Source organism: Alternaria hordeiaustralica (genome assembly GCF_023758085.1).
Source record: "Alternaria hordeiaustralica strain BMP 2776 chromosome Unknown scaffold_22, whole genome shotgun sequence".
In the NCBI taxonomy this organism is placed as follows: domain Eukaryota; kingdom Fungi; phylum Ascomycota; class Dothideomycetes; order Pleosporales; family Pleosporaceae; genus Alternaria; species Alternaria hordeiaustralica.
This window is the reverse complement of record NW_026056794.1, coordinates 153032-179458: the sequence shown is the minus strand read 5'-3', so window position 1 is coordinate 179458 and position 26427 is coordinate 153032. Positions and strand designations below refer to the sequence as shown.

The following is a 26427-nucleotide window of genomic DNA, read 5'->3' as shown; positions in this document are numbered from 1 at the left end:
ATGGGTGATTGGCGCGTCGGAGGCCTCGGTGGTGCCAGGGTCCAGCTTTTTTGTTAGCGCCAGGAAATTCTAGTGGAGCATCATCGAGTGAAGAAGGTGCAACCACGCCAGCCCTCACACCACTCCACCACACCATGGCCGCCATGTCGAGAGGCCAAACCGCGAAGCCGGCTGCAAAGCCCAAATCTAAGGTCGCCAAATCAGCGCGCCCCCAGAAGCGAGTCAAGGGCGGAACCGAATCGACGCGCAACCATGTCTTCAAAGGCTTCACCCAGCGCATTGCCCAGCTCAAGATCGAACCCATCCGCCGCGGTCGCAGCACCTTCCTCGACGATGCCGAACTCGAGTCCACCTTCTCCTACTTCCGCGACTCGTTCAATGAGTGGCGGGAGCTCAACATGTCCGAGGGCTTCACCACCTTCGCCCGCAAGGTCGCGCCACTATGCGACAGCCTCCCCCAGGTCCTCCACCACAGCGACCGCATATTCGAGCTGCTCGTAGAATACATCGAAAAGGGCGAGAAGTTCAGCCAGGAACCGCTGCTCAGTCTCACGGCGCATCTGGCACACGACATGGGCGAGAGGTTCGAGAAGTACTTTGAAAAGGCAGTCAAGACGGTGTCGCATCTGGCAGCTACACATGCTGATGTAGAGGTGATAGAGTGGGCTTTTGGCTGTCTTGCATGGCTGTTCAAGTACCTCTCGCGCCTCTTAGTCCCCAACCTGCGCCCGGTCTTCGATCTCATGTCGCCTCTGCTGGGCAAAGAGCGCCAGAAAGCCTTCGTCTCCCGTTTCGCTGCCGAATCGCTCAGCTTCCTCGTCCGCAAAGCCGGTGCCGGCTACCACCGCGACAAGATGCCTCTCAGGACGATCATCAAGCACATATCGGACCAGCTGAAGGACCAGCAAGAGTCGGGCAAGGACTACGCGTTCCAGCAGGGTCTCATGTACCTGTTGACCGACTCGCTCAAGGGCGTACAGCGCGGATTCCACTCCAGCGCGACGGCCATACTACAGGAGCTCCTAGCAGAGACATACAACGAAGAGCACGTCCAACTCCGGATCCCACCTCTGGAGCCCGTGGTGACTGGCGTCATCACCGCTGCTATCCATCATACCGACGCAGAAAACTTCGCGCCCCTCCTCGAAGTGATCCTCGCACAGATCGACAAGACATCTTCCGACACGCGTTACATGGGCCTTTCGTCTCGTCTGCTGCTAGTCGCTTGTGGTGTGCGACAAGGTGATCGTGTCGATGATTGGCAACCCGTGCTGAGCTTGGTCAGTCATTTGCTGGACTCAACCAAGGAATCATCCACTCTCGATTCCGTTGATGCGTGGGAGCTCTTGTCGGTCGTCTCTGTTGTGTTCCAATACTGTCCTCTTGGCGCAGCGACACCATACGGAAAGTTGCTCGAAGGGCTTACCCGCGGCCCCTGGGAATCATACTTCTTACCCTTCTGCAATCTCTTTGCTGACCTAGGGGTGGAGAGATTCAGGACGTTGCTACTTCCTTATTTCAAGAGGTTCATCGCGCAGAAGGCACACGAGCACGGATCACAATTTTGCGCTATTCTCCCTCGACTTTACTACAAGCGCGACAACAACGACAACAGCGCGCTGGCGAAAGTCGATCTACAGGCTTCTGATCAATGGCAAGTGATCGTACATGAACCGTTCGACAAGCTTCTTGAGTCTGTACGCGGCGATGTCGATTCAGATTACGAAACATTTTACTGCAATGCTTTGCTATTCGCTGTAGATACGCTGCGTCTAGGAAACGATAAGACCCACGGAATAATGACCGACCTTGCAGAGCTACTCAAGAACGCCTTAGACACCGACAGCGCAAAGCCCCGACAAACTGTAGACATATTTGCCACCGGCAACGGGTTTCAGGCCCTCATCAGTAAAGGCGACAGTGATGACTTGACGACAAGTTTATGGCCTGCGTTGTGTCAAGCATCTCCTGTATATGGCCATTCTCTAGCTTTCTGGCGCGCGTTCCTGCGCTTATTGGAGCGGGAAAACACCAAAGTCGACATTACCGGCTCTCACATGGAACCCCTGAAGCGAACACTAATGCACTGCTTGGGGTCTCTATCACATGACCTAAGATTCACAGCTATACAAGTCTTGAAGATCATTGCAGGGCAGAGCCAGGAACATCAGGACATACTGCATACCGCGATGCTGATCGAGCAGACACCACTGAATCTAGAGACTCAGAGATCCATTGCGATGCGCATAGGGCAAATCGCGAAACTGTACCCAGGTGTATGTTCTAATGAATGGATAGGGGAGGCCATACCCGCTTTCTGTCTAGGATTGCTACACGTCAAACTAGCTTCGGTCTGGAACGACAGTTGCGCAGCTTTGAAGGCCATTTGCCAGACAAAAGAGGGCGAGGGTTTCGTCACCCAACATGTTTTTGAATGGCTGAGTGCTTCCGATGCCAGCGAAAGTTTCACGAACGCATCTCAACCGGAATCCACACAGCGACCCTACGCCACAGACTTCGAGTGCACCAACCTCATGGAGCTGCAAGAGCGTGTGGCCAATGTACAGTCACAGGCTGACAGTACTGAGGAACAGCTGGAGACTTTATTCAAGGACAACCATGCCGAAGTACCTTTCCACAATCCTTTCAGCAGGACACAAGCTCTCCGAGTATTGGATTCCCTGCCACACATCGCGGAGAAGCGTTCTCGCCTTCTTGTCCCCGTGCTGCTAAACTGGGCACTGACCCAGGCCACACCGGAGCCTGAAGATGCGCCCAATCCCGAACAAGATACGGATGCCATTCTGCAGGATCGCTGGTCAAGAAAAGACCAGAAAGCAATGCTCTCAATCTTCGCCAAGTTCAATAACCCCAAGGTCCTGTACCGTACGGACGAGGTTCGCGAAGCTCTGCTTGCTTTACTAGGAAACGGAGACATCGAGATCCAGAAAGCCGCTCTGAAGGCACTTCTCACGTGGAAAGATCCAGTCATTGTCAAACACCAAGAACAACTGCTCAACTTGCTTGATGATGAGCGATTCCGTGACGAGCTACCCATCTTCCTCAGCGAAGGAAAGCTGCAGGATACCGACGTCGATCAAGTGCTTCCGATTGTTCTGCGACTCTTATACGGAAAAGTCATAGCTGGCAAGCGAGGTCTGGAGTCGAAGAGGAAGGCCGTTTTTGTCGGCCTGAAGACCAGATTCGGAGATGACGCTATACGCCAATTCTTGCAGATCGCGTTCGGGCCTTTAGGTCGCATCTCAATTCTCAAAGACTCCGCGGTCGATGAAGAGCTGCTGCAGAAAGAGCTTGTAGACCCGCGAAAGCAGGTGGGAATGTTGAACCTACTTGATGACTTGTTGAGTACGTTTGCAACTACATTCGCGCCCTTTGCCGGAATCGTCGTGGATCCCATTCTATACTCAGCCATCAAGGCATCGCGAGAACTGTCAAGACCAAGCGAAAGCGAAGATGACGAAGGTCGAGCGACAAAGACCTCCTTACTGAAGACTATCCGGCAGCGGGCGCTGCAGATTCTGGGTAGGCTGTTTGAAAACTGTCCGGACTTTGACTGGAAACCGTACGCAGGTGTTCTAGTCAAGGAGATGGTCGAGCCCAGGCTCGAGCAGCTGCCCATTGAGACAGCCCAGTCCGTCTCAGGTCTACTCCGATTGTTCGCGGCATGGTCTAAATCAAGCCGGACAGCTCCGTTCTTGGTAGAACTCAACCCTGCCATTCTGCACAAGATCATCGACTGCCTGGAGGTACCATCGGCTAAGGACGAGGTCAAGTGCTTTGTCTTGAACGACATCGTTCGAAGCATCGTTTCTCTTGTCACCGAAGAAGATGAGACACCGACGACAGAGTCGAAACTCCTCAGGAATCGTATCCATACCGATATCATCCAGCCATACTCAACTGCGATACTCCACCGAGTTGGTCAACTACTTCGCCAAAGCCCCGGTAAAGAAGTGCTCGAAGCCGGTGTACAAACGGTGGCAGACCTAGCGCCTCATGTAGTCGGTGCCACGGAATCCCGAAGCATGATCGAAATCGCAACTTTCTTGCTTCGCCAGCCTTCAAAGCGCGTCAACCCACGTACTAAGCTTGGCTTACTCAAGATCCTTCATGAATTTATCCAGCGATGTGATAGCCAGAGTTTGGTTGAGCTCTTTGACACAACCTACGATGCCATCTCTCCTATGTTCAGTTTCGTTCAGGATCGAACAGCCCGAAGCTTGCTTTGCGATGTTCTCCAGGATCTCTCCGACACCAACGGCGATCTCACAGTAATCGCAAAGCTGTGCCATGATCTGAATTCATTCGCTACTGGACGGCTCGATGAACCAGACTTTGAACGCCGCTCGCAAGCTTTCAATGCCATAAACGAAGAAAGCTATCGATCATACACGCTCACACAGTGGAAGCCTCTAGTTTACAACATGCTGTATCTCATCAAGGATAACGACGAGCTCAGCATTCGAGTCAATGCATCACTATCTCTACGTCGTTTCAGCGAGGTCGCGTCGAGCGAACAGTTCAAGGAATATGTGTCATCTGCAGTCCTACCTGGGATTCAGAATGGTATGCGGGAGAACTCGGAGCTTGTGCGGGTCGAATACCTTGCCGTCCTGGAACATCTGGTCAAGACACATTCAGACTGGACTCCCGTAGCCGATCTGCATGTCCTCCTCTCAGAAGATGACGAGGCATCGTTCTTTGGCAACATTTTGCACATCCAGGGTCATCGACGACTGCGAGCCTTGCGCCGTCTGGCCACCCACGCGTTCCACCTGCGAGGTACCAACATCTATCACATCCTGATACCACTCCTCGAGCACTTCGTCTTCAACAAGGGTGACGACGAGGCTGCAGACAGCCTTCTGGGAGAGACGATCAAGACACTCACATCTTTGACCGAGAGCCTTGAGTGGCCGCAGTTCCGTTCCCTACTCAAACGCTACATCGGCTACCTGACAAGCAAGGAAGACCTGCAAAAGCCTATCATCCGATTGATCGCAGGTCTCATGGACGGTTTGAACCAAGCAGGACGTGCCAAAGGTTACATTGCTAAGCTCTCCTCTCAAGGCGCATCCGAGACCGAGGAAGCTGGGGACGCTATGGAAATTGACCAGCCCTTATCGACTTTGGCCAAGACGCTCCCACAACAGGACAAACTTAGCACCGACCTAATCAGCAACTTCCTGCCCGACTTGACCAACTTCCTACACAAGAAGGACGAGGCTACCGTCAGTTTACGAGTGCCGATTGCAACCGCGATTGCCAAGATTCTTTTGATTCTGCCGCCGCTCGAGATCGAGACACGCTTACCGGGCGTTCTTCTGGATATCTGCTACATCTTGAAGAGCCGCGCGCAAGAAGCACGCGACATGTCGAGAAACACCCTCAGTGATATCGCTACGATACTGGGTCCTGGCTACGTGGGCTTCATCCTGAAGGCTTTGCGGACTGCGCTTCAACGCGGTTACCAGCTCCACGTTCTGTCGTTCACTTTGCATACCATTCTGGTCAAGCTCGCCGACCAAACGAACCCAGGTGATCTTGATTACTGTTTGGTGGAGCTAGTCGATGTTGTAAGTATCCTAAAGGAATGTATCCACTTTGAGAACAAACTAACGTAGTATCTAGATCATGGACGACACTTTCGGCGCTGCAGGCCAGGAGAAGGATGCTGAAGAATATATATCTAAGATGAAGGAGGTGAAGAGCAGCAAATCTTTCGACTCCATGGACATCGTAGCACGGTGTGCCACCCCTGCGCATATCATCAAGCTCGTGCTTCCAATCAGGTCTCTTCTGATCGAGAAGCTCAATGCAAGGATGGTTCAAAAGATCGACGAGCTTTTGCGACGCATCGGACTCGGTGTTCTTCAGAACCCCACGGTGAACAACAGGGATATCTTGGTATTCTGCTATGAGCTCATCCAGGAGGCTTACGCTGCAACCACGACCACCGAGAAGAAGGCCAAGATCGACCCCAAGAACAAGCGTTATCTGATCAACAACCGTGGAGCGGCCAAGTCTGGCGCGAGACTTAGCACCAACTCTTATTTATTCAAGATGATCCGCTTCGGCATGGATATTCTTCGGACTGTGCTCCGCAAACACGAAGACCTCCAAACTCCCCAGAACTTGGCTGGCTTCCTTCCGATCATTGGCGATGCTATGGTGCAAGGACAAGAAGAAGTTCAGGTCTCGGCTGTGCGCCTTCTCTCCACCATCATCAAGGTACCAATGACAGAGCTGGACACCAACTGTCCCGTGTACATCGACGAAGCGATGCGCGCCATCAAGGGCGCACTGTCGTCCAACACGGAGCTTGCGCAAGCCTCATTGAAGCTAGTCTCAGCGGTGCTACGCGAGCGACCAAACGTGCCGATCAAGGAAAGAGATGTCGGTCATCTCCTCAAGCGCATGATTCCTGATCTGGACGAGCCAGATCGATCAGGTGTCACTTTTGGTTTCCTCAAGGCTGTCATGAACCGTCACATTGATGTTCCTGAGATGTACGAAGCCATGGACAGGGTGGCGGAAATGATGATCACCAACCAGACAAAATCCGCGCGCGACATCGCCCGTTCGCACTACTTCCAATTCTTGACCTCGTACACACAGAGCGAGAAGCGCTTCAAGAAGCAGATTGAGTTCCTCCTCAAGAACCTTCGGTACGAGCACATAGAAGGCAGGCAGTCAGTCATGGAGGCGCTCGACCTCATCATTGGAAAGGCGTTACCTCGCTTCCCCGAGAAGGCTCAGTACGAGTACCACGGTATCATGTTCCTCCCGTTGATCAACACTGTTGCGAATGACGACTCAAGCAAGTGCCGAGAAATGGCCAGCTTGCTCATCAAGAGACTGTTCCAACATGCCAGCGACAAGCGATTACAAAGTTTTGCGGCTGACCTCAAGAGCTGGTTGGAGCAGGACGATAATGTTGGCCTGAAGCGTCTTGGTATCCAGTGTTTCGGGTTCTACTTCGAAGCATTGGAGGAAGAGGAAGAACCAAAGGAGGTGGCATACGTTCTTGACCGGCTGGACGCAACGATCGATGAGTGCCTGACACGACGCGACGAAGACGACTGGGAGTTGTTGTACTACTCTCTCACCTTGCTCTCCAAGATCTGCAAGAAGTACACCGACACTATGTTTGCACCGAACAAGGATAGCCTATGGACCGCAGTGCAAGCTAGCGCAACCTACCCACACTTATGGGTTAAGCTCAAGGCTGCGGAGCTGTTGGGTACATACTTTGCCCATCTTGGTGTATCGAACAAGGACACTGGACTTGGCGCTCTGCCTCTGGAGGGGTCAGGGGGTCTGCAACTAGCAGAGCAGAGCATGACGCAGCTCTGCAACGCCTTCCTGAGGAACCTGCTCAACCCCGAGGTCTCAGAACAACTCTGTATGCAAAGCGTAAAGAACATTGCTTTCCTCGCGCGCTGCCTCGCCGTCAACAACGCAAAGTGGCACTGGCAGAAAACCGACGACGAGGAAGAGGCAGGAGAAGTCGCCGCCCCCACAAACGGCGCCGCATCAGCTGTAGACGACGAAGACGACTTCAGTGGCTTTTCACCTCCACCCGAAACGAAGAAGACGGAGAGAGCGGAAGAAACCCCACCAACAGCCATCCACCGCCTCATGATCCGCCTCTCAGGCATCGTCCGCAAAGACAAATCCACCATGAACGCCAAAACAACCATAATGTCCCTCTTCGACACCATCGCCGCAAAATTCCCTCTCGAACCTCTCTCATCATCCCTCCCCCACCTCCTAACCACACTCTCCACCCTAACATCCACCGACGCCACGTTCCCCAAAGCAAGTGCCGCGCTCGCTCCCACTTCCAACAACAACCCGCCTACAGACCCATACAAAGCGCTATCGGATAAGGCGCGCGAAGTCATGAATACGTTGCAGAAACGGCTGGGTACGCAAGAGTACCTTAATGTTATGGCTGAAGTGCAGCGCGGCGTTAGGGAAAGGAGGGAGGAGAGGAGGCGCAAGAGGAAGGTGGATGCTGTTTTGGATCCTGAGAAGGTGATGAAGGAGAAGAGGAGGAGGCATGATGTTAAGAGGGTTAATAAGAAGGCGAGGAGTGCTGGGGAGAAGGGGAGGAGGCAGGGGTGGTAGTGTGATGGCATGTGTGCATTTTCATGGCGTTTTTGGGATGGGAAATGGGGCAAAGAAAAGTTCAGCATTGCATGAGACATGGACAGCATAGTTGATGGTGATGTTAGATTGTGAATGACATGTGATACCCTTCATTACAACACCCCTTCTCTTGTGTATTTTTCTGGATCTGCTGCGATAGCGACAGCCTAGTGAAGCGCCTGCCGTTGGCCTTACAGCTCAGCAGTATGCAGCCTGTGTCTTGCATCCTGTCTTCAACCGTCCTGCTAGGCGTCTGCAGTACTTGATGCGTCACGTTCAGCGCTGTTATCCCCATCGAAGGCAACATTCTCCAATGAACATGTGTTCTGCGTCGAATTTCGTACTGGCGTCTCGAACGATACTAAGGAGAGCATCAGCCGTCGGTCGCAGCTTGCGGTCGCGTTGTAACATTTGTCGTATCCATTCGCTCGGTAAGTTGTCCGACGGTGGGCCGGGAAGTGCTTCCATGCGTGCGATCCAAGCCTCAAAATCGATGTCTGGTGAACTGTAGCCCGTTTCCTCGACCGCGCATGCTTCCAGATCATTCATACTTCCTCCTCTCAGCACTGTCCACATCTCCAGATACACGCAACCTAGCGACCAGATGTCTAAAGACGAGTCTCGTTTCTCCCACGCTATTACTTCTGGTGCTGCATAGGCTCGTGTGAGCGAATCAGGCCGTCCCTCAGTCTCGTTGCCATCGCTGTCGGACCTGTCGGACCAGTCGGAACAGGATTCAAAATGGGTGATGAATACATCATGACCCCGCACCATTATATTATCAGGCTTTATGTCGTTGTGCCAAATTCTGCTTTTGTGGAGGAAGCTATAAGTTGCATGTGATCAGTAGTGCTTTCCAACATAACGAATACGGTTGAACAATACGCTTACCTTAGCGCAGAGATCAGACAGCCAAAATGTGGGCGTAAGCGCCACCGTTCTTCATCAGTTTCTGAATTATCGAGACGTTTCGAAAGGAACTGATCTGCTACAGGAGACATAATCATGGCCAGTGACTCGGGACTGGTGTAACCTGTTCAAGAACAATCAGTCTACTTGACGAATGATAATGGTGGACAAATATCCTTACTTGCTACAAGATTGACAATGTGGTGGTGACCTTCCCATATACGTTTCATGATGCGGAGTTCCATTTCGAAATATCGTATAGCATTATGGTTATTCCTGGGTATGTGCAGAGGTCTTCCAATGGTTTTTAAGGTATACTCTTTATGATCGATCGTGCTAGAGACACGATCAATTGTCCCAGAGAAAGTACGTCCCAGGCTACCGATGAATCTCAATGGTATATCGCTCTCGTTGTTGAAGTGGCCATGGGACGCTTCTCCCCGTTCGATGGACAACGCATTTAGAGCTTGAGTGTTGAAGACAACTTCTTGGACCTCGAGAAATAGCGTCTGAGCAATCTCCCCTGTGAGCAGCTTCGTTAAGCTACGTATATGGAATGGAAACCAGATATCGGTGATTTCTTCCTCGATGAACTTCTCGATAGCATCTAATTGGCCGATCAATCGAAGAACAATGTATATCCTGGGTATGCGACCCCATGCATCCTTCGAACACCACCGTAAAAGGTCCTCGATTTTCTGTATATCCTCTTCCGTGAAGCGCACACCCTTGGTCTGAGGCAATGTGTCTGGAAAACATTGGTCCAGGAGGCTCTCCGGCGAAGCATCAGGCTCTCTGTCGTTCTTCCGAGCCTTAGAGAGTTGGGTGGTGATAGCGCCCCAATTGACATCTTCAGAATCTGGAACATGATTATCAGGTACATCTGACGGCATTTCCCCATCCTTGACGGGGGCAGGCGCGGGTTCAGCATCAGAATCAGATGCTTTACTCGTTGACTGCGAAACGCTGACTTCGTCGCCAGACTCATACTTCGCTGATGCTGAGAGGCTTCCGTCATGACTGAGTAAGGCCTCCAAGGACTGTGCGTTCTGTGCCAACTTCAAGTCTGCGTCGTTCTCAGACAATCGCGGTAGCGCGAACAAGGCGATTCGTTCCAGATGGCGAGCGACGTGATTGCAAAGATCTTTAGATTCCCTGAAGCACAAATTGCATCCTCCAGTAGAGTTGTGGACGGCACGACGAAACATGGGTGCTAGGTCTGTCGTTTGCTCCCGAGAAAGCTTGGTACTATGACTCTGCGAGATATGGTCCAGGAAAAGCTCTTGCGTATTGTATGTGCTATGCCCTTCTACGTTGCAGTGCCATGAAAAGCGGTGCTCCTGAGTCTCGTGCAAGTACCATGCGTTTTGGTTCTCGAAGAAATGGTCCTGCAACCCGCAACCGGAAAACGTACAGACGTAAGGTCGAAGATCGCGTAGGACGTGTTTCTTCCATGATTTCTCCGTTTGTATGAACTGCATGATTCTGCAGTAGGGGCAGAGGAAGAAGGTATGTGGAACTCCGTCTGCATTCTTCGGTCTTGGAGGTATAGAGACGTCTATGCTGTTTATCGCGTAGCTAGACGCTTTGGAGTGGTGTGAAGATGTGATTGAAGGGGGGTATTCAAAGCTCTGTATCTCGGGACCATCCGGAGAATGTTCATACGTCGTAGCTTTTGAAGGACGTGAGATCTCAGATGCTTGTTCTGTGTGGGCCATTGTATAGTCCACCCCTGCCGCTTCTTGATGTGTGTCTACAGTGAGCCTGGATGAGAGGCCATATCTTGTCGACTTTGGTTGCAGCTTCTGGTTGTGTCTTTCTTGGTAAGCCAAGATCTGCCGTCGAAGAGACACGAGCTGCCCAAGCCGAGCGGCTATAGCAGTATCAAGCTCGGGGTGTAAATCCCGTACAAATTGTATATCCGATTGCTGATATGGCGCAAATTGTGACGTTAGCCGATCTCTGATTCGTTCTACTGCAGCCGGGCGTCGTGTAGGCAGTTTGTATAGGGACTTGATGATGAGCTGTATTAATTGCAGTGTCTTTGGTAGCTCCAGGTCGTTACTTTTAGCGGAGGTGAGCACATCCAAAACTCGAGACTGCCGTTCAGCTTGTTCCTCATCCTGTTCTTCGCTGGTATCAGAATCTGTGTCAGGAATCCTGTCAAAATCCTCTGTGGAGTCAATAAACCCAACACCCAGATGTGCGTCTATCAGATCCTCAAAGGGCTTCGCTTCATTCTTGACGATCTGCGTTGCTAATAGGGTCAACGTCTAGCAGAGACAAAGGTGACGGATTCAGAATATACGTACCCCTTAAGAGCTATTGTATCATTTGGTAAGCTTGTGTGTTAACAATGAGAATCGACACTGATGACGGCCAAAGTTGATACAGGCAGTACAGAGCCCGTCGGACCGGAAGAAATTCGTGGCAATTCATATTGAGAGCGCCAAATAAGGTTTGAAGGGGAAAATGGGATGATACCTACATATTTGTTTAGGTTGTTGAGAAAGTCCATTACCTGTTCACGGTAAGCCTTGCCCTAGATCTTTGTCGAGGAAAACTATGGATAATAGGCATACCTTTTCTTTGTAAAAAGGCGACTTGCGCAAACGATAATCGAGAGATATCTCACAAGATTCTCCAGAGTAGATGGCGCCCACATTGTTTGACCAAAGGATGAATTTGTCCAGCTCCGATTCGATAATGCTGGGCGGCATCTGATCACCGATGTCACGATTTGGTGAGCGGACAGCGGATAACAGGGCCTGAAAAGAGCCGTAACACGAAGTGTAGAGAGTTGCGAGTCCAGAATCCATCTTGAAAAAGCGCAAAAACGATTGAACCGATTGATGAATCTAATCAGTTGAGGTGTTAGAAGCAGGAAGGCTGTGAGCTGAAGGCGGGGGCGAGAGAGGATTGGACTGCTTTAGTCTGCGTTAGGCCTAGGGCGATTACATTTAAATTAGCCTTGTGTAACACCCTTTTGAATGGCCAGCAGTCGCCCTTTATTGGAGGGCGGGTCCCGAGAGAATGTAGACCATGGCTACCAGCCCTTTTGGTCATTTCGAGGGCGAGCCTATGTGTCCGAACGTAGCTGCGAGGTATCTGCAACCATTGGTCATAGCGCTATATTAGACACTATTGATTGAAATATACCATCATTCTACAACTGTACAATGAGAAAGTTGGAAGTCTATTGACGACGTGGATAGGTGCCCGTAAGGAACGTACTTGTCAAACGGAACTCCTGATTGATTAATTGCACTGATATCCGCTAACCCTTCCCCTTGCTGAAGCTATCGCATCGTAATCCTCTTTCAAGGGGATGATAACTCGTTCAATGAACTTGGCCCGAAATTGATCGTCATCCAAGCTATGGTCATACGGATACCCAAACTCACAATGAACACATGATGCTGTCGCATGCGCATAATTACCGGGTTCATCATCTCTGATCTGCTTCAACAGTCTCACTGCGACAAGCATCTCGGTATTTGGTGTCTCATTACCCTGAGGGTCAAGCTCAGAAGACTTCGCCAAAGCCGGCAGTCGACCGTAGACCAGTTCCATGAGCGAAACACCAAGCGCATACACCAGCGGGTTTTTGCCTCTGATCCTTGCCTCTGATACTACAGGAGGCTCTACGCTCGCCACATTGGCGGTAATGAACGTTCGCGATACGTAGGCTGGCTCAAATAACGGTATTTCTGGCGCAGAGCCGTTTGTGGGGAAAAACAAATGACCAAGGCCGTAGTTGGAACTGATCCACGGCGTGCCGTGAAGTTGTAACACTGCCACTGCCAGTCTCAGCGCGACCGCTATCCTAGTAATAGTCAATGTGATGACTCCTGGCGACCATCAACTTCACGTACCTTTCCCCGCAGGTAACACCACTCTGTAGCCGTTTGTTCATTATTTCCCGTAGAGACATAATCTTGCGGATACTAGGCGATTGATGACGGTGTATCGATTCATGTATGTGGAATCTCCATGGGTCATCGTTCAAGTAGCCAATGCAAGGCCCTCTGTTTGACGGGCTCTTGAGCGTTTGACATATGTCCAGTATCTCTGGCGCAAGATAATTCTTCCGGGAGTTTGGTTTCGAAGATGGTGTGGGCGACGTGTTGGGAGCAGACGACGTGGACGCTGTAAAGCGTACTGATGGTGCACCCGATCTTACAGCCCGTACTTGTGGTCTAGTCTAAGCATAAGCGATCTGTTACCTCCTGGACACGGGTATGATTGTGTACTTACGAATCGACACGCTCAGGTTCTATTTCGATGCCACGCCACTTCCATGGGGGCACGAGGGTTGACCCAGGGTTCTTCTCAAGGGAAAGAATGCATTTGACCCTAAATTCGGTTTGAGAAGACTCGCTCTCGATGCGCAGCTGTAAGCTTGCTTGATGAAAGTGTTCGCAGGAGCATGGACATGTCAGCCGGGATTCAAGGCTCTTAAAGACACGCTTCGCGTGGTCACGAACAACCAACCAGTAATTGGAGTCGATTTGAGCCCGCCGTTCTCTTCGCGGAGCCTCTAGCTTAGTCGCGTTCTCAATAAAGCTACCAATTCTTTCTATTTCCTGGCTGATATCTTCAATAATGGCCTGGCAGCGCACGAGTCGGTATATCTCCTTCACACCTTTTCGACTGAAGAATTCCGTACGTTTCGTTTCGTCTTCAACGAGTTGGCTTCCTGATTTTTTGATCCAAGATGGCTGTTTCTTAGCGGCGTAAGAAGCAATGATCGATCAGCTTACCAGATATTCGTCGCTTAGCTTTAATCTCCTTTTCAGTTTTTCCACCTTTGACTGTACTATCTGCGTCGCCGCCAAATAGCTGTTATACCGCAGCCCCAACCTCTTCTTGAGTTCGATACGTAGATGTGGATCCTTCCACCTTGGCGAGTTCGGATGCTCAATTAGCTCTTCCTTTTCCCCGGGTGAGATCGCAAGTGGTGAGATCAACTGCTCGCAAGAAGCACGATACATCGTGTAAGCAATGTCGAACCTGATGCTCAGCTCCTCATACTGTAGCTTGTAGTTGATTATGGTCTTGACAAGTGAAGCCTAGGGTGTTGCTGTCAGTGGGTCTATCCTTGAAGATGGGCTGGAGCATTTACACTCGCGGAGTAACTTTTCAAAGCTTTGTCGATGAGCGGAAGCACCGCAAGTACGACGCCGGCCACCTCGAGTCCGGACATTGGACAGAATACAGTATCATGAGTGTGAAGATGCGGACATCAGGCCGTGTTCGCGGGGTAATCAGGCTGGGTGGCGGCTTATGAAGCTGGGCGACATACAGCCAATCCAGCCCGTTCTCAGCCACCTGCAGCCTCAGACTCGCGATTCGTCATCACCACGAACACCACAAATATAGTGACACCAGAACACAGCACGACAAGTAAGTGCTATCTTGTCAAGCAACCGTCAATATCCTCCCTCTAGAATCCAACGCCCAATTAGTCTCAAACCCCTCCTCATCCACCACCCTCTCCATAGCCCAGAACCTCTCTTCCATAACATGCACCCTCCTCCTACCCAGCTCCTCCAACAAATCCAAAAGACGCTTATCCACCCTCCCCAGCCAGATCCGCACAGCCTCTCCTTCGACCCTCGCACGACGCGTCACCCACCAAAGCGTGCCATCGCGACACATGCTAAACCACCAGCCTAGCAAAAACACGGCTTTGGGGTCTTTGTGTTCCAGCAGGGCTAGGAAATCGGGCGTGAGAAACGCGGTAAAGTATAGGAAATCCAATACGTTGGTATGCGATAGGCGTAGATGCTGGATGCGCGAGAGGATGAGGACGGGGAAGTGATAGACGTTATTCTCCTTATTAGACTCTTCCGTGATACCGAACATCAGTCTAACCTTTTCAGGCACGAGACTAGTGTCGTTGCTGATCATCCACTCAGGCGGCGTAGGACATGGGCCTGTCTTCTTCTTCAGGACGCGGTTGAACACGCTATCCTCTCTTGTTGGATCTGCGATACGCCAGAGATGGCGTTTTCCCTCTCCGATCTTCATCCACGCCAGGTCACCCGGCTCGGAGGATTTGAGAGGCCAGACGGCGTAAGGGTCATCGGATTCGAGGTACCAGAAAGATGCTGCGCCGAGGTGGACGCCGGTGGCCCAGATGGCATCGCGTTGCGACGGAGGGATGGGGCCGGAGAGAAGACGCTGGTACTGCGTTGTGGCGTGGGACCAGTGGCACAGGGATGCGTTTTGGAGAGAGATAGATTGGGTGGGAGAGTGGGCAAGAGCAGAGTCGTGCATCAGGGTTAGGCCAAGGATCATGTGCATTAGGAATGGGTGCTACACTACAAGTCAGTTCTGAACAGCTACAGGAAGAATGAGTTGGACGTTACGTTGAATGTGAGGCGGCATACTATGTCTCTGCATGCTGGGGCCATTCTCTCGCCTATGCGAATTCCGTCAGTCAGCCCGCATACTCAAAACGGTTCAATGTTATACCATACCTCCGACAGTCAGAGACGTCCTACTCTGAAATCTCGCAAGGATCTCAAGATGACTTTCCGAAAATTCCCAAGATGACTGTCCAGTAATCATGTTTGGATCCAGCGCCGACGCCCCAGATCGAAGAGAGTCTCCAATCATAGAAGTCACAACGCCGTTGGACGATATCGGGCTCCACAGCGTGCGAGTCGCTCCGTTATTCCCATGGTGCGGCGTAATCGTGGATAGCTCCCCAAAATCAACTGTCCCCACGCCCTCCACATGCACGTCCAACTCTCCCTCCTGACCCTCAAAGTCGCACGCCACGCCATAAGTCACGCATTTCGCGCACCGCGGCCTCGTCTCATCGCACTACCCAAGAAACATCAGCCCAACCAGCCTAAACCATAGATACACTCAAGACAACTAACCTTAACCCGTCTCAACTTGCAATTCTGACACCCACTCCTCGATTTCGCATTCCAGCGGCGTTTCCTTACACCCTTTTCAGCTGACAAAACGCTACGCTTGGGAACGAGAGCAGGCATAGCGTCGATTCAATTTGAGTTCCGTTCTTAATAAAGTGCCTGTGAGGTGTGCGGCAAGTCTGCAAACAGTGAGGGTATTGGAGGTGGGTAGATGCAGTCTAACCCGTGCTCGTATAAAGAGTCCATGCCGCCGTTATATACCCAGATATGCGTGTAAGACTGTACGAGACGGAAGAAACGCGGGGTTTAGCTGCTTCATCGCCGGTGGCAGCAGGGCGTAAGCGATGAGGTCGTGCTGCATACAGCGGCCGCGGGAAGGGTCCACGAGATTCTGCGCTAAGGAGCCAGTCTAACCCGCGTTCGTATACAGCAGTCACGGGCTGGTCTGATTGGTTGACTGAGGTAGCAACGACGGAGGCGTGGTGCGAGCATGATTCAATCGCTAGGATGGGGCAAAACTATTGAGGTATGAAGCGTGTAATATGCGTAAACTCCGAGAGAAGGTAGACGGATTTTGCGCGAGAATGAGATAGATGAGTAGGACGGGTTGGATGACATGGCATGATGAGTGCAACCAAGATGGTCATGAACAGGTATAAGTACGGAAAACCTGGCAGGTAGAATGCATGAAAGTTTATACAAACCTGGTTCTAAGCTATTTCCCATACCAACCTCTCACTCCACAAGACGTTGAAAATCGCTTTTATCCAAACATGTCCACCCCGACCCTCCCACCAACGATGAAAGCTCTCCTACAAGAAGAAAGGAACGGCCCCCTCATCCCCCAATCCATCCCAACACCCACCCCCGGCCCAGGCTCTGTCGTCGTAAAAATCCTCGCAAACCTCCTCCAACACCAGCTCCCAGGCATCCTCTCCGGCACTTCTGGCTTCACCTACCCCACGCCCATGATCCCCGGCGGACGAGCCGTAGGCCGAATCGCCGCTACAGGTCCCGACACGACAAGTCTCCCCGTCGGCCAACTCGTCTTACTCGAACCTTTCGTGCGAGCTCGAGACGACCCCGAGACGTGGATCATGTGGGGATCAATGCAAGGCACGACCGAAGGGAGCAAGAAGCTTTTTGCGCAGAATTGGCGGTACGCTACGTTTGCAGAGTATGTTTGTGCGCCGTTGGAGAACACCTGGGCGCTAGATGAAAAGAGGCTTTGTGGGGAACTGGGGTATACGATACCGGAGCTGGTGTGGTTGTGTGTTGATTTCGTTGCGTATAGTGGGCTCAAGGGGATTGGGTTAAGGGCTGGGGAGAGGCTGCTGGTCACGCCTGCTACGGGTCCGTTTTCTGGGGCGGCGGTCGGTATCGCTGTTGCGATGGGAGCGACTGTTTTGGTGACGGGGAGGAATGGGCGTGCGCTTCAACGCCTTGTAGATGCGCATCCGAAGATGGTTTCGGCCGTTCCGAGGACCAACGACATCGATACCGATAGGGAAAATCTGAAGAAGCATGGCCCCGTCGATGCGTTCCTAGAGATGACGCCCATGGGGGCGGAGGGAAGCACCCATGTTCGTGCTGCTTTCGGCGCGCTCAAGCAGTACGGACGAGCGGCTATCATGGGCTTTGGTGGCGGTGCTATGAAAGGTGTCGAAGTTCCGACCATGGAGCTGCTGCTCAAGAGCATCACGGTTCATGGTCATACTATGTACTGGGGTCAGGACGTGAGGGACGTAATTAAGATGGTCGAAGTGGGGGCTTTGAAGCTTGGAAAAGAGAGAGGTTTTGATGCGGTGACTGAATTCAAGATGGAGGACCTTGAAGATGGCTTCGACTGGGTTGGCAAAAACCACGAGTTCGGTCAAATGGCGGTTCTAGTCCCGTGATGCAGCCGAAAGTAGAAGGTGCGACGGACCAAGAGGTAGTTACCTTCAGAAATCAATGTTAGCATGTCACTGCGTAATACGTAATTGCTGGAACCAGAAGTCCTTGATTCCTAGTCGGATGAGTACCGACTGCCCGCTGTAGAGGAAGCCGGGGCCTGTTGCAGTCTGTTATAGCCCTATGCATCACCAGCTATCCTAAGTAAAGTCCCACTCCAAGAAAATGCAGCAATCTGTCATGGTTCGTGAACGTTTCATGACCTCTTAACGCCGTGTGCCGACTTGAATATACCCTTCAACGATCGTTTTACAGTACGCCAGTCGCAGCTACGGCAGGCGGGTGTAGTCGTCGGGGAAGGAGTGCCGGTCTTTTCCGCTAAAATCGAATCGGTCGTCGAGGTACGCGTGTCGCCGCCGCGGCTCGAAGAGCTTCTAGAGATTACGCTATCGGTCTTGAGGCCCTCAGGAGTTTTGTCTTTACTTCGCTCGCGCGATGTCACCTGTTCCTGAGTCCTCGCGCACCCCTAATCAATACCGTGTTGTTTTTTGAGCTTTTCTAAGTTCTCTTGGCGCTCGGCGAGATCGTTCGCGGCCTTGAGCATCTTATCTGGCTGGTGATATAATACTGCTGCTGTTAGTGATTGCTGTGTCGGAGAAGAGCCTGCTACGTACCGACGAGATACCGGTTCTGGAAGTTGAAGCCGTTGAGCTTGTCGCAGGCCGACTTTGCGTCCATTACGTCTTCATAGACGACGAAGGCTGTGCCCTTGGTGTTGTTGGCAATGCCCTGGCGAATTTGGCTGTGCTAACGTCAGTAACCTGGAGTGACGGTGAAGGCCAAGATGCGCCAGCGCATGAGGGAGACGACGTACCGCACTGGGCCGAACTTGCCAAAGAGGTCGAAGAGTTCCTCTGGGGTGACGTTGAAGCTGGCGGAGGATTAGCGTGTGGCAGATTACATACCTCGGGCATCTACTAACCTCAGGTTCTTTACGAAGAGAGCTCTGTAGACATGACATGTTAGCGCAGATGTCGTGTGAGTTGGTCGCATCGGCCTTGCGACTGGCACGCGATGCGGCATGGCGGACGTACCGGTTGACTTCCGGGGCCAATTTTCCTCCTCGACTCATACTTTGGCGACTGTGATGAACGGTAAAGAACGGGCTGCAGGGTTTGTAATGGGAGGCGGGTGGTGGGGAGGTTGTAGTGAGAAGTGAAGTTGGTGAACATGCGGGATCAATCGCGGATGGCGTGCACGTCCGAGCGCCGAGCTGCATCACGTGGCGGACGCATACCAAGAACAGCGACTCATGCAGCACCGAGATGACGATGCACATGCGCCGCAAACGAGAGGCTGTGAAATCGGGAATTTAGCATCTAGTGATTATGGACATGCACTGAATTGTAGATGCACGCCAACCTAGGGAAAAACTGAACAGCCTGGAGCCTACGTTGACTTTAGGTCACCTCCTTTGCAAGGTCTTGGGTTAATGTAGTCTGCAGACCTGTTCAGTTTCTCCCTTGTATGAGGTGGATGTCTCACCTGAAGGTGATATGGTGATGGGTGCACTCCTTGCTGTAGAATCGAGCGCTCGAATCGGAGACGCGGACTTGCAGCGAATGAAGCGGCTTGTCTGCTCCCCAGAGCTCCTGCAACGGCCAACCATCTGCACACGACAGACACATGCGCTTAAAGCTCTCTGTGAAGCCGCCGCATCCTCGCCTACCTATCGCGCCCTGAGTGTGTCGTCGGCGCTGGCGTGGCCGAGTCGTGGTTGGATTGTGCTGGTCGTGGTCGCAACATTCCCAATACAATCCCCGCCGACTTCTCCACCACCATCATTCTGCTCCCAAACCTCCCCCTACGCTCGTTCACCCGCGACCGCGCCCATCGTCGCCTCGCCGCAGGACATGCCCATGCCCGGCTCTTACTCCGCCCGTCTCTCCGCTGATAGTGCCGCTGCTCCATAGCCGCGCATCTGTCTGAGACGCCAGACCGGCGAGTACCTCGCACCTCCGAAGCCCCAGTCCATCCACCTCCGCACCCACGACCACCATGAGGCGCCTCTCGTCCTTCAAGGAGCAGTACAGGCGAGCTTCGGCGCGCGCCCCTACACCTCCGCCGCCCGCCTACGAGCCGCTGTCGCCCATCCTGCCGCCCACGGAGCCCTCGACGGCGCACCCCGCCGGCAATGCGAATATCCCAACCGCGTCGCTATCAGGCACAAGGCATATCAATGATGCTCCGCACAATGCTTTCATTCTCAGAGAGGGCGCGCGCGCGTCCGCAGAGCAGTCGTCGCCGGCGGTGACGTACGGGCACTCGTCGCGCTCCGCACCTCCGCCGCCGCAGTATTCTCTGGCGCAGACATCGCCCATTGAGGCCCTCGCAGATGTCGCTGTCACCAGGCAGCACACAAACTTGCCCTACGCTGACTTTTCGCGCCATGCTTCACACCCAGCGACGTCGCCCGCGACCCTCCCTTACCCGATCGGCGAGCGCGCCCCCGTACACGCCTCCCCTAGGGAGTCCATATATCCTTACGACGAGAGACCCGCGAAGAGAGCGCGCTCCGAGGTGTACGGCTCTCCACAGTACGGGCAGTCTCAGTCGAGACCGGCTACGAGCCACATCCCGGGCTGGTCCTATAGTGTCGAGCACATGGCCGACGACGGCAATGGCATGCATCAGATCAGCGCCGTGCCTGATGACCGACGTGCTGAAGCTGAGCTGCTGCTCGATTTCTTCACGGCAGCTACAACGCAGCTTGCGCAGTCTCCGCCCTCGACAGCAAAGCGGTTGGTCTTTTCACAATCAGCGCCGGCCGAGCAGCCTTCGCAACTTCTACAACATTCGCAACCAGTACAACAAATACAACATAAGCAAGCGCCCGAAAATCCTTTTCTAGCGCCTCCGCCGCCACCACCGTCATCCGACCACTACAGCCAACCTACGCAGGCACCCGTCGACCTGAAACACCCTTTAGACGCACCTTCCGACATAGCCCAGACCGCCTCGGCTGCGCAAACGCATACACCGCCTGAAGAAGCTCCTACTATCGTTACACAGCCTGAGATGCAAGATGCCGTTCCGCCAGAAGAGCCAAAGGCGAAAAAGGGACAGGGCTTGCCAAAAGGGAAGGCGCGCGCATCTCGTAGCACCCCTTCAGCCAGCAGCAAACGAAAAAAGTCGACTCCCAAGCCCAAAAGTGCGCCATCTACAACTACTTCTGGACCCCCGGATCAGCTTCAGTCGCCGCTGAGCCTGCCCGCCGACCAGTCTGCTGCGGTCCCAACGGACAGCTCCATTCCTACGGTACCTCTAGCCGAACCCGCCCAAACCTCACCCTCGCAAGCACGTCGTCATTCCTTCTCAATATCCGCTCCACCAATACCAGACGAGCCGCTCTCGACCTACTCACGAGCCAAATCACTACCTCTTGGGAACCAAGCAGTCGCCCCTGCTCCTGCTGCTACTGTCGCGCAGCCTGCGCCCGCTCCAGCCGAACCAGAACTTATCTGCGCCCATTGCAAATCGTCCGAATCACTTACCAAAATCGGCGACGGCGAGCAATGGATCGGCTGCGATGGCTGCAAAGAGTGGTATCACTACCCTTGCGCTGGTTTCAACAGCGAACGGGAGGTACGGGAGGTAAACAAATTCTACTGCGAACCGTGTAGACCCAAGTTTGGTGAAACAACGAGTAGGTCTACCGACGCACATTGGGCTTATAGTTCTAACATGGTCCAGAGGTTCGTAAATCCGTCCGAGCCCACACAACTGTTGACTACGCTGGTCTAAACGAGGGCGTTCTCAAGACCTCAGACGATAACCCGGAGCACCACTATATTTCAGCTTTCAAGAATGGCGACATCGAATTTACCCCCGAGACCTTTGCGCGTGTCCCGGCCCAGCTCATCACCGGCGACTTCCTCGAGAAGATGAACGGGTTCAAGGAGCCGATTGTGATTCCTGGCGACATGAACCCTCCGGCGGTGTCAACAGAGGAAGATGTTGTCATGGGAAATACTGAGGTGCAAGGAGATGGGTCAGGATCACACGTTGGGTACGATACAGTCGTCGACGACGGTCAAGACAGTTTGGATATGGTCATACCCAAAGGCCTGACGGTTCGCCGCGTGGCGGAACTGTACGGTCCAAACGAACCCGTCCCCGTAATCGACGTTAAAGCACAAGAAGGCGAAGGCAAGAAGTGGACCATGGGGAAGTGGGCCGACTACTACGAGCAACAAGGAGAAAAGCCAGTACGGAATGTCATCAGTCTGGAGGTATCTCGAAGCAGGCTCGGGAAGCTCATACGGCGGCCCAAGGCTGTTCGAGACATGGACCTTCAAGATTCCGTATGGCGGGAGGATGATAAGTCTGCGCCGCCCCCAGTGCAGTTCTACTGCCTTATGTCTGTCGCAGACTGCTTCACCGACTTCCACATCGACTTTGGCGGTTCATCCGTCTACTATCACATCGTCAAGGGAAAGAAGGTCTTCTTCTTCATCCCACCAACAAAGCAAAACCTCAAGAAATACGAAGACTGGTGTCTTTCTCCAAATCAAGGACACGACTGGCTTGGCAAACAGGTCAAGGAATGTTACCGAGTAGATCTGTACCCTGGAGATACCATGTTGATTCCTTCTGGCTGGATCCACGCAGTCTGGACTCCCGAGGACAGCCTCGTCATCGGCGGTAACTTCCTGACCCGCATCCATTACGGCATGCAGATTAAGATTCTGGAAATCGAGAAGAACACCAAGGTGGCTTTGCAATTTCGGTATCCGTTCTTCCAGAAGATCATGTGGTTGACCGCCATCAAATATCTGGAAGAAGATCCCATTCCTGGTCCAGTTCAAGAGCTTCTGCAAAGTGGCGAGCAGTTCACACGAGACACACCCATCTACTGCGAGCCGGACAGGTTCGGTCACAACTCGCACCTCGGCGCACAGAACTACAACAAACGATACTACTCCAAGCACGAACTTGAAGGACTGAGCGATCTTCTGAATTACATTTGGAGAACTGTCTTGATTACCGAAGGAAAAATTGATGTGCCTCAAAAGACCAAAAGTGCTGTCAACAAGTCGATCCCCAAGGGCCATGGCGAGCCGCTTGTGCTAGCCCGACGCTTTGCAATGTGGATCGCATGGAAACGGGGGAACGAGACCATACCATCTTGGGCCTTCTCTGATGCTGTTCTTCCCGAAGTGATGGAGACCACAGAGAAGAAGCTCAGTGCTGCTCAGGTTAAGAGACTGGAGCGTGAGACGCTCCATGAAGCCTTACGAGCAACCGCAGAGAGGTCTTCGGCACGCATTAAAGCCTCTGATATGATTCCCGAGCCTTCACCGCCTGTTGAAGTGGAGAACTACAATTACGAGATGGTGCCTGTGACGTCTGGACCATTGACTGGTTTCCTACGACCATCGGCAAACAACCCGCACATTACAACACCCAAAACATCTCAGCTCGGACCAAAACGTGTTGCATGCGATGCATGTAGGAAGCGCCGTATCCGATGCAAACACAAAGACGAGCTTATTGATACATCGAAGCCGGGTATGCACACCATCGACCTCTCTGGCTCATACGGCATATCTGTCAAACGCCGGCTTAGCGATCACTCTGTTGCAGATAGCTTGTCAAACGCCGCCAATGGGCCAGTGAATGGCGGCCCAATCATGGCTGATGTGAACGGCGACCCTTATGCACTCAAGTCTGGCAGAGTCAAGGCGTGTGCGGACTGTAGGAAGAGCAAGCGTCGATGCATACACGATGAATATGGGAACGTCGATCCTGTCAAGGCCAACGAGATCCCCATTCCGCGGGGTTCAGCGTCAAAGAAACGAAGAGTCAGCGATGAGGACTCGGGATCAACAGCGAAGCGGATGAGACATGAATCTTCATACGACGACGAATATCTGAACGGAGACATGCACGCGCGACATTCTCTACCGAATCAGTTCAGTGGCGGTTCGTCTTTCCTCCAAGAGATGGCTTATTCCGCCCAGCAGGCGCTGGATCAAAGTCCCGAGAACGACGATCTAGTGCCCGTTGATCCTGCCCTCCAAGCATATACGAACGGCGACTACAGCCACGACGTAGCGAACTCGTACCACCCAAACGGCGATACGGTCATGTCGTCGGTTGAGTATCAGCCAACCGATCCGATGCTCATGGATGGAATGGAACCAACTGGCCGCAACGGCGAAGTCCATGGTCCTAGCATAGAGCCGCTCACGCCTGGTCCGCCACCACACAACGATACTGCGCAAACGCACACGAACGGCTTCACATCAAAGCCCGGATCAGAACACCATGCTGTTCGCAACCCGTCATCACCTGTTTCGCCCAGACACGTCTCCGCTGCTTCGCCCACAGCGACCAACAACAACCACACTTATAACCCATACATCACCTCCCCGGCCACAAACAACTACAACAACTTCACCACAAACTCCGACTTCCCTCCCCCACCCGTCACGCCCACACTCAACAACTCATACAAAGCCCGCACCCAGAACTCCTCTGGCCGCAAAGCCAGTCAAACGCCCTCTCGCGCTGGCCGCAACAGCAAAACACCCAAGTCCACACCCAGCAAACGGCAAGAAAACGGCAATGGTAACGGCATCAAATTGGAGCACGGCATGAGTATGGGAACCGGCATCGGCATCGGCGTCGGCATGAACGGAGGCATGAACGTCGGCATGAACGTCCCCATGAGCAGCATGATCAACATGATCGATCCCAATCTCGACCAAGCGAGTTTCGATCTCATCAAGCAGCTACAACAGGAGGATTTGGGATTACGGAGGCGGAGTCGTTAAGCACATCGTACAACACCACACCATTTCTTGGCACTACTTCACTATCATTGCAGATGTTCTCCTCCCTTTTCCTTGATTTTTCCACATCATTTTCTGTTTTGTCTTGTCTTGCATCATTTCGGTCAACGGCGTTCGAACATGTCCAACGTATGGGGACAACGGGACTTGCGCGGCGTTTACTACTTCCTTGTTAGGAGGCTTTTGCTTATACCCAACTATCTGACACTGGGATAGTGTACATTGCACGTCATTTCTTTCTTGTTTTCTGTGTTACGTAGTCGATGGAGGGGAGAGGGGGAGGGGAGAGTCAAGGCGTTTTTTGACACCCAGTCAGCCAGCATGGATTGCGGCTCTTTCCTTTTTTCAGTTGTTAGGCGAGGTCTTGGGGGGTTGCATGCATGGTATCATAGATAATGGTGACTAGTCGCGTATGATTTGGTAATGCAAATGCACACCTATTCACAGAATGTTCTCCCTGCCTAGTTGGTGAACGAAATGCTGTGATGTGCCGTTATTTCATTGGACATGTCTAAGTCGTGATTTGAGTGACCTGCTACACTATAGCATTCATGGGCCAGTTGAGACCTACTCCACGTAATATCCGCATGCCAGGTCTCCTCTGCTGCTCTCCTTCGCCACACTACTCCAACGCACTAGTAACATTCGAGAACTCGCCCTTCTTCAGCTTCGTCTCCCAGAAAATCGGATTCGTGTCATTGAAGCCGTGCTTGACCCAGCCGTCCTCCTTGACATGGTACAAGTTGATGAAACCACCAGAGTACGCGTCGCGATGGGTAGCAGCGAGAATACTCCTCCTGCCCAGCTCGAGCGCCTCGTCGTCTTCGAGTTCGTACTTGTACTGTGCGTCGAGCACACCGTAGGCGAAGGTCTGTCCGGAACCGACACAGAAGAGGTTGCCGGCGAGGCGCGTGCCGTCGCTGTCGATGTAGTAGAGGGCGGGGCCTTCTTGCGGGGTTACGCCTGCGCACATTGTTCCCTGGGAGAGAGTGTTAGATGGGGAGGGAGAGAGGATGGCTGTGAGGGGGGAAGACGTACCATACTCAGACCCATGCCCTTGTATGAGTAGACGAGGTTGGCGAGGATCTTGGAGGCTGCGGCGACGGAGATACGGCGCTTGTGGCGGAGCTCGTGGAGGCGACATTGCATTCCGAGGTATGCGAGCCAGTATTGGCAGTCCTGTTGTATGTCAATACTTAGCCCTCCATACTGACGCTCCCCTCATCATTGTCCTGTACGTACAGCAGCGCCACCAGCCATAGTTCCCAACAAGCAGTTGTTGATCTCAATGACCTTCTTGACCGTCTGACTGGCTATCCAGTTTCCGGCCGTCGCACGCGAGTCGGTGGCTACGATGATGCCGCCCTTGAAGCGGAAGGCAAGGGTTGTGGTTCCGTGGGCGATCTTGATGGGGCAGTTGGGGTTGGAGTAGTCGTCCGTCATTGCGCGGAGCCATGACGCTGACTATGAGGCTGTTAGTACATTCCGCTCCTCATATGCTATAGTAAAGGAATAGCGCACCTGAGCTACTGGTGGTAGGGCAAACTTGAGAGACAGCTCTGGGGTGCCGCTGTAGAGCTGCAACTGCTCCTCCTCGGACGGGCCTTCCTCTGTATACGCCGGTTGGCTGTACTGCGATACTAATGAATCCATGACAGCGACGGTGTGTATTGGCGGGATTTAGAGGGTATCGGAAACGTGAT

General features: G+C 52.8%; 6 protein-coding genes across 6 annotated transcripts; 3 read left to right on the top strand and 3 right to left on the bottom strand.

Annotated features, from left to right (window-relative positions):
* Positions 1-134: 134 nt before the first annotated feature.
* On the top strand, positions 135-8154 carry J4E84_008525 (uncharacterized protein; the record flags this gene model as incomplete). The annotated part of the gene is made up of 2 exons (XM_049391096.1): positions 135-5597; positions 5653-8154. The coding sequence occupies 2 exons, from the start codon at positions 135-137 to the stop codon at positions 8152-8154; spliced, it is 7965 nt and encodes a 2654-aa protein (XP_049241128.1).
* A 6351-nt stretch (positions 8155-14505) lies between these two features.
* J4E84_008524 (uncharacterized protein) lies at positions 14506-15387 on the bottom strand (the record flags this gene model as incomplete). Its single annotated transcript, XM_049391095.1, has 1 exon — positions 14506-15387. One exon carries the CDS (start codon positions 15385-15387, stop codon positions 14506-14508), a length of 882 nt encoding a protein of 293 aa, XP_049241127.1.
* Positions 15388-16774: 1387 nt separating this feature from the next.
* J4E84_008523 (uncharacterized protein) lies at positions 16775-17872 on the top strand (the record flags this gene model as incomplete). Its single annotated transcript, XM_049391094.1, has 1 exon — positions 16775-17872. One exon carries the CDS (start codon positions 16775-16777, stop codon positions 17870-17872), a length of 1098 nt encoding a protein of 365 aa, XP_049241126.1.
* A 521-nt stretch (positions 17873-18393) lies between these two features.
* On the bottom strand, positions 18394-18999 carry J4E84_008522 (uncharacterized protein; the record flags this gene model as incomplete). The annotated part of the gene is made up of 5 exons (XM_049391093.1): positions 18394-18476; positions 18542-18669; positions 18742-18798; positions 18850-18873; positions 18962-18999. 5 exons carry the CDS (start codon positions 18997-18999, stop codon positions 18394-18396), a joined length of 330 nt encoding a protein of 109 aa, XP_049241125.1.
* Positions 19000-19925: 926 nt separating this feature from the next.
* Positions 19926-24706, top strand: J4E84_008521 (uncharacterized protein; the record flags this gene model as incomplete). The annotated part of the gene is made up of 2 exons (XM_049391092.1): positions 19926-21573; positions 21621-24706. 2 exons carry the CDS (start codon positions 19926-19928, stop codon positions 24704-24706), a joined length of 4734 nt encoding a protein of 1577 aa, XP_049241124.1.
* A 640-nt stretch (positions 24707-25346) lies between these two features.
* PRE2 (Proteasome subunit beta type-5) lies at positions 25347-26377 on the bottom strand (the record flags this gene model as incomplete). Its single annotated transcript, XM_049391091.1, has 4 exons — positions 25347-25703; positions 25763-25903; positions 25967-26188; positions 26246-26377. 4 exons carry the CDS (start codon positions 26375-26377, stop codon positions 25347-25349), a joined length of 852 nt encoding a protein of 283 aa, XP_049241123.1.
* Between the last annotated feature and the right edge of the window lie 50 nt (positions 26378-26427).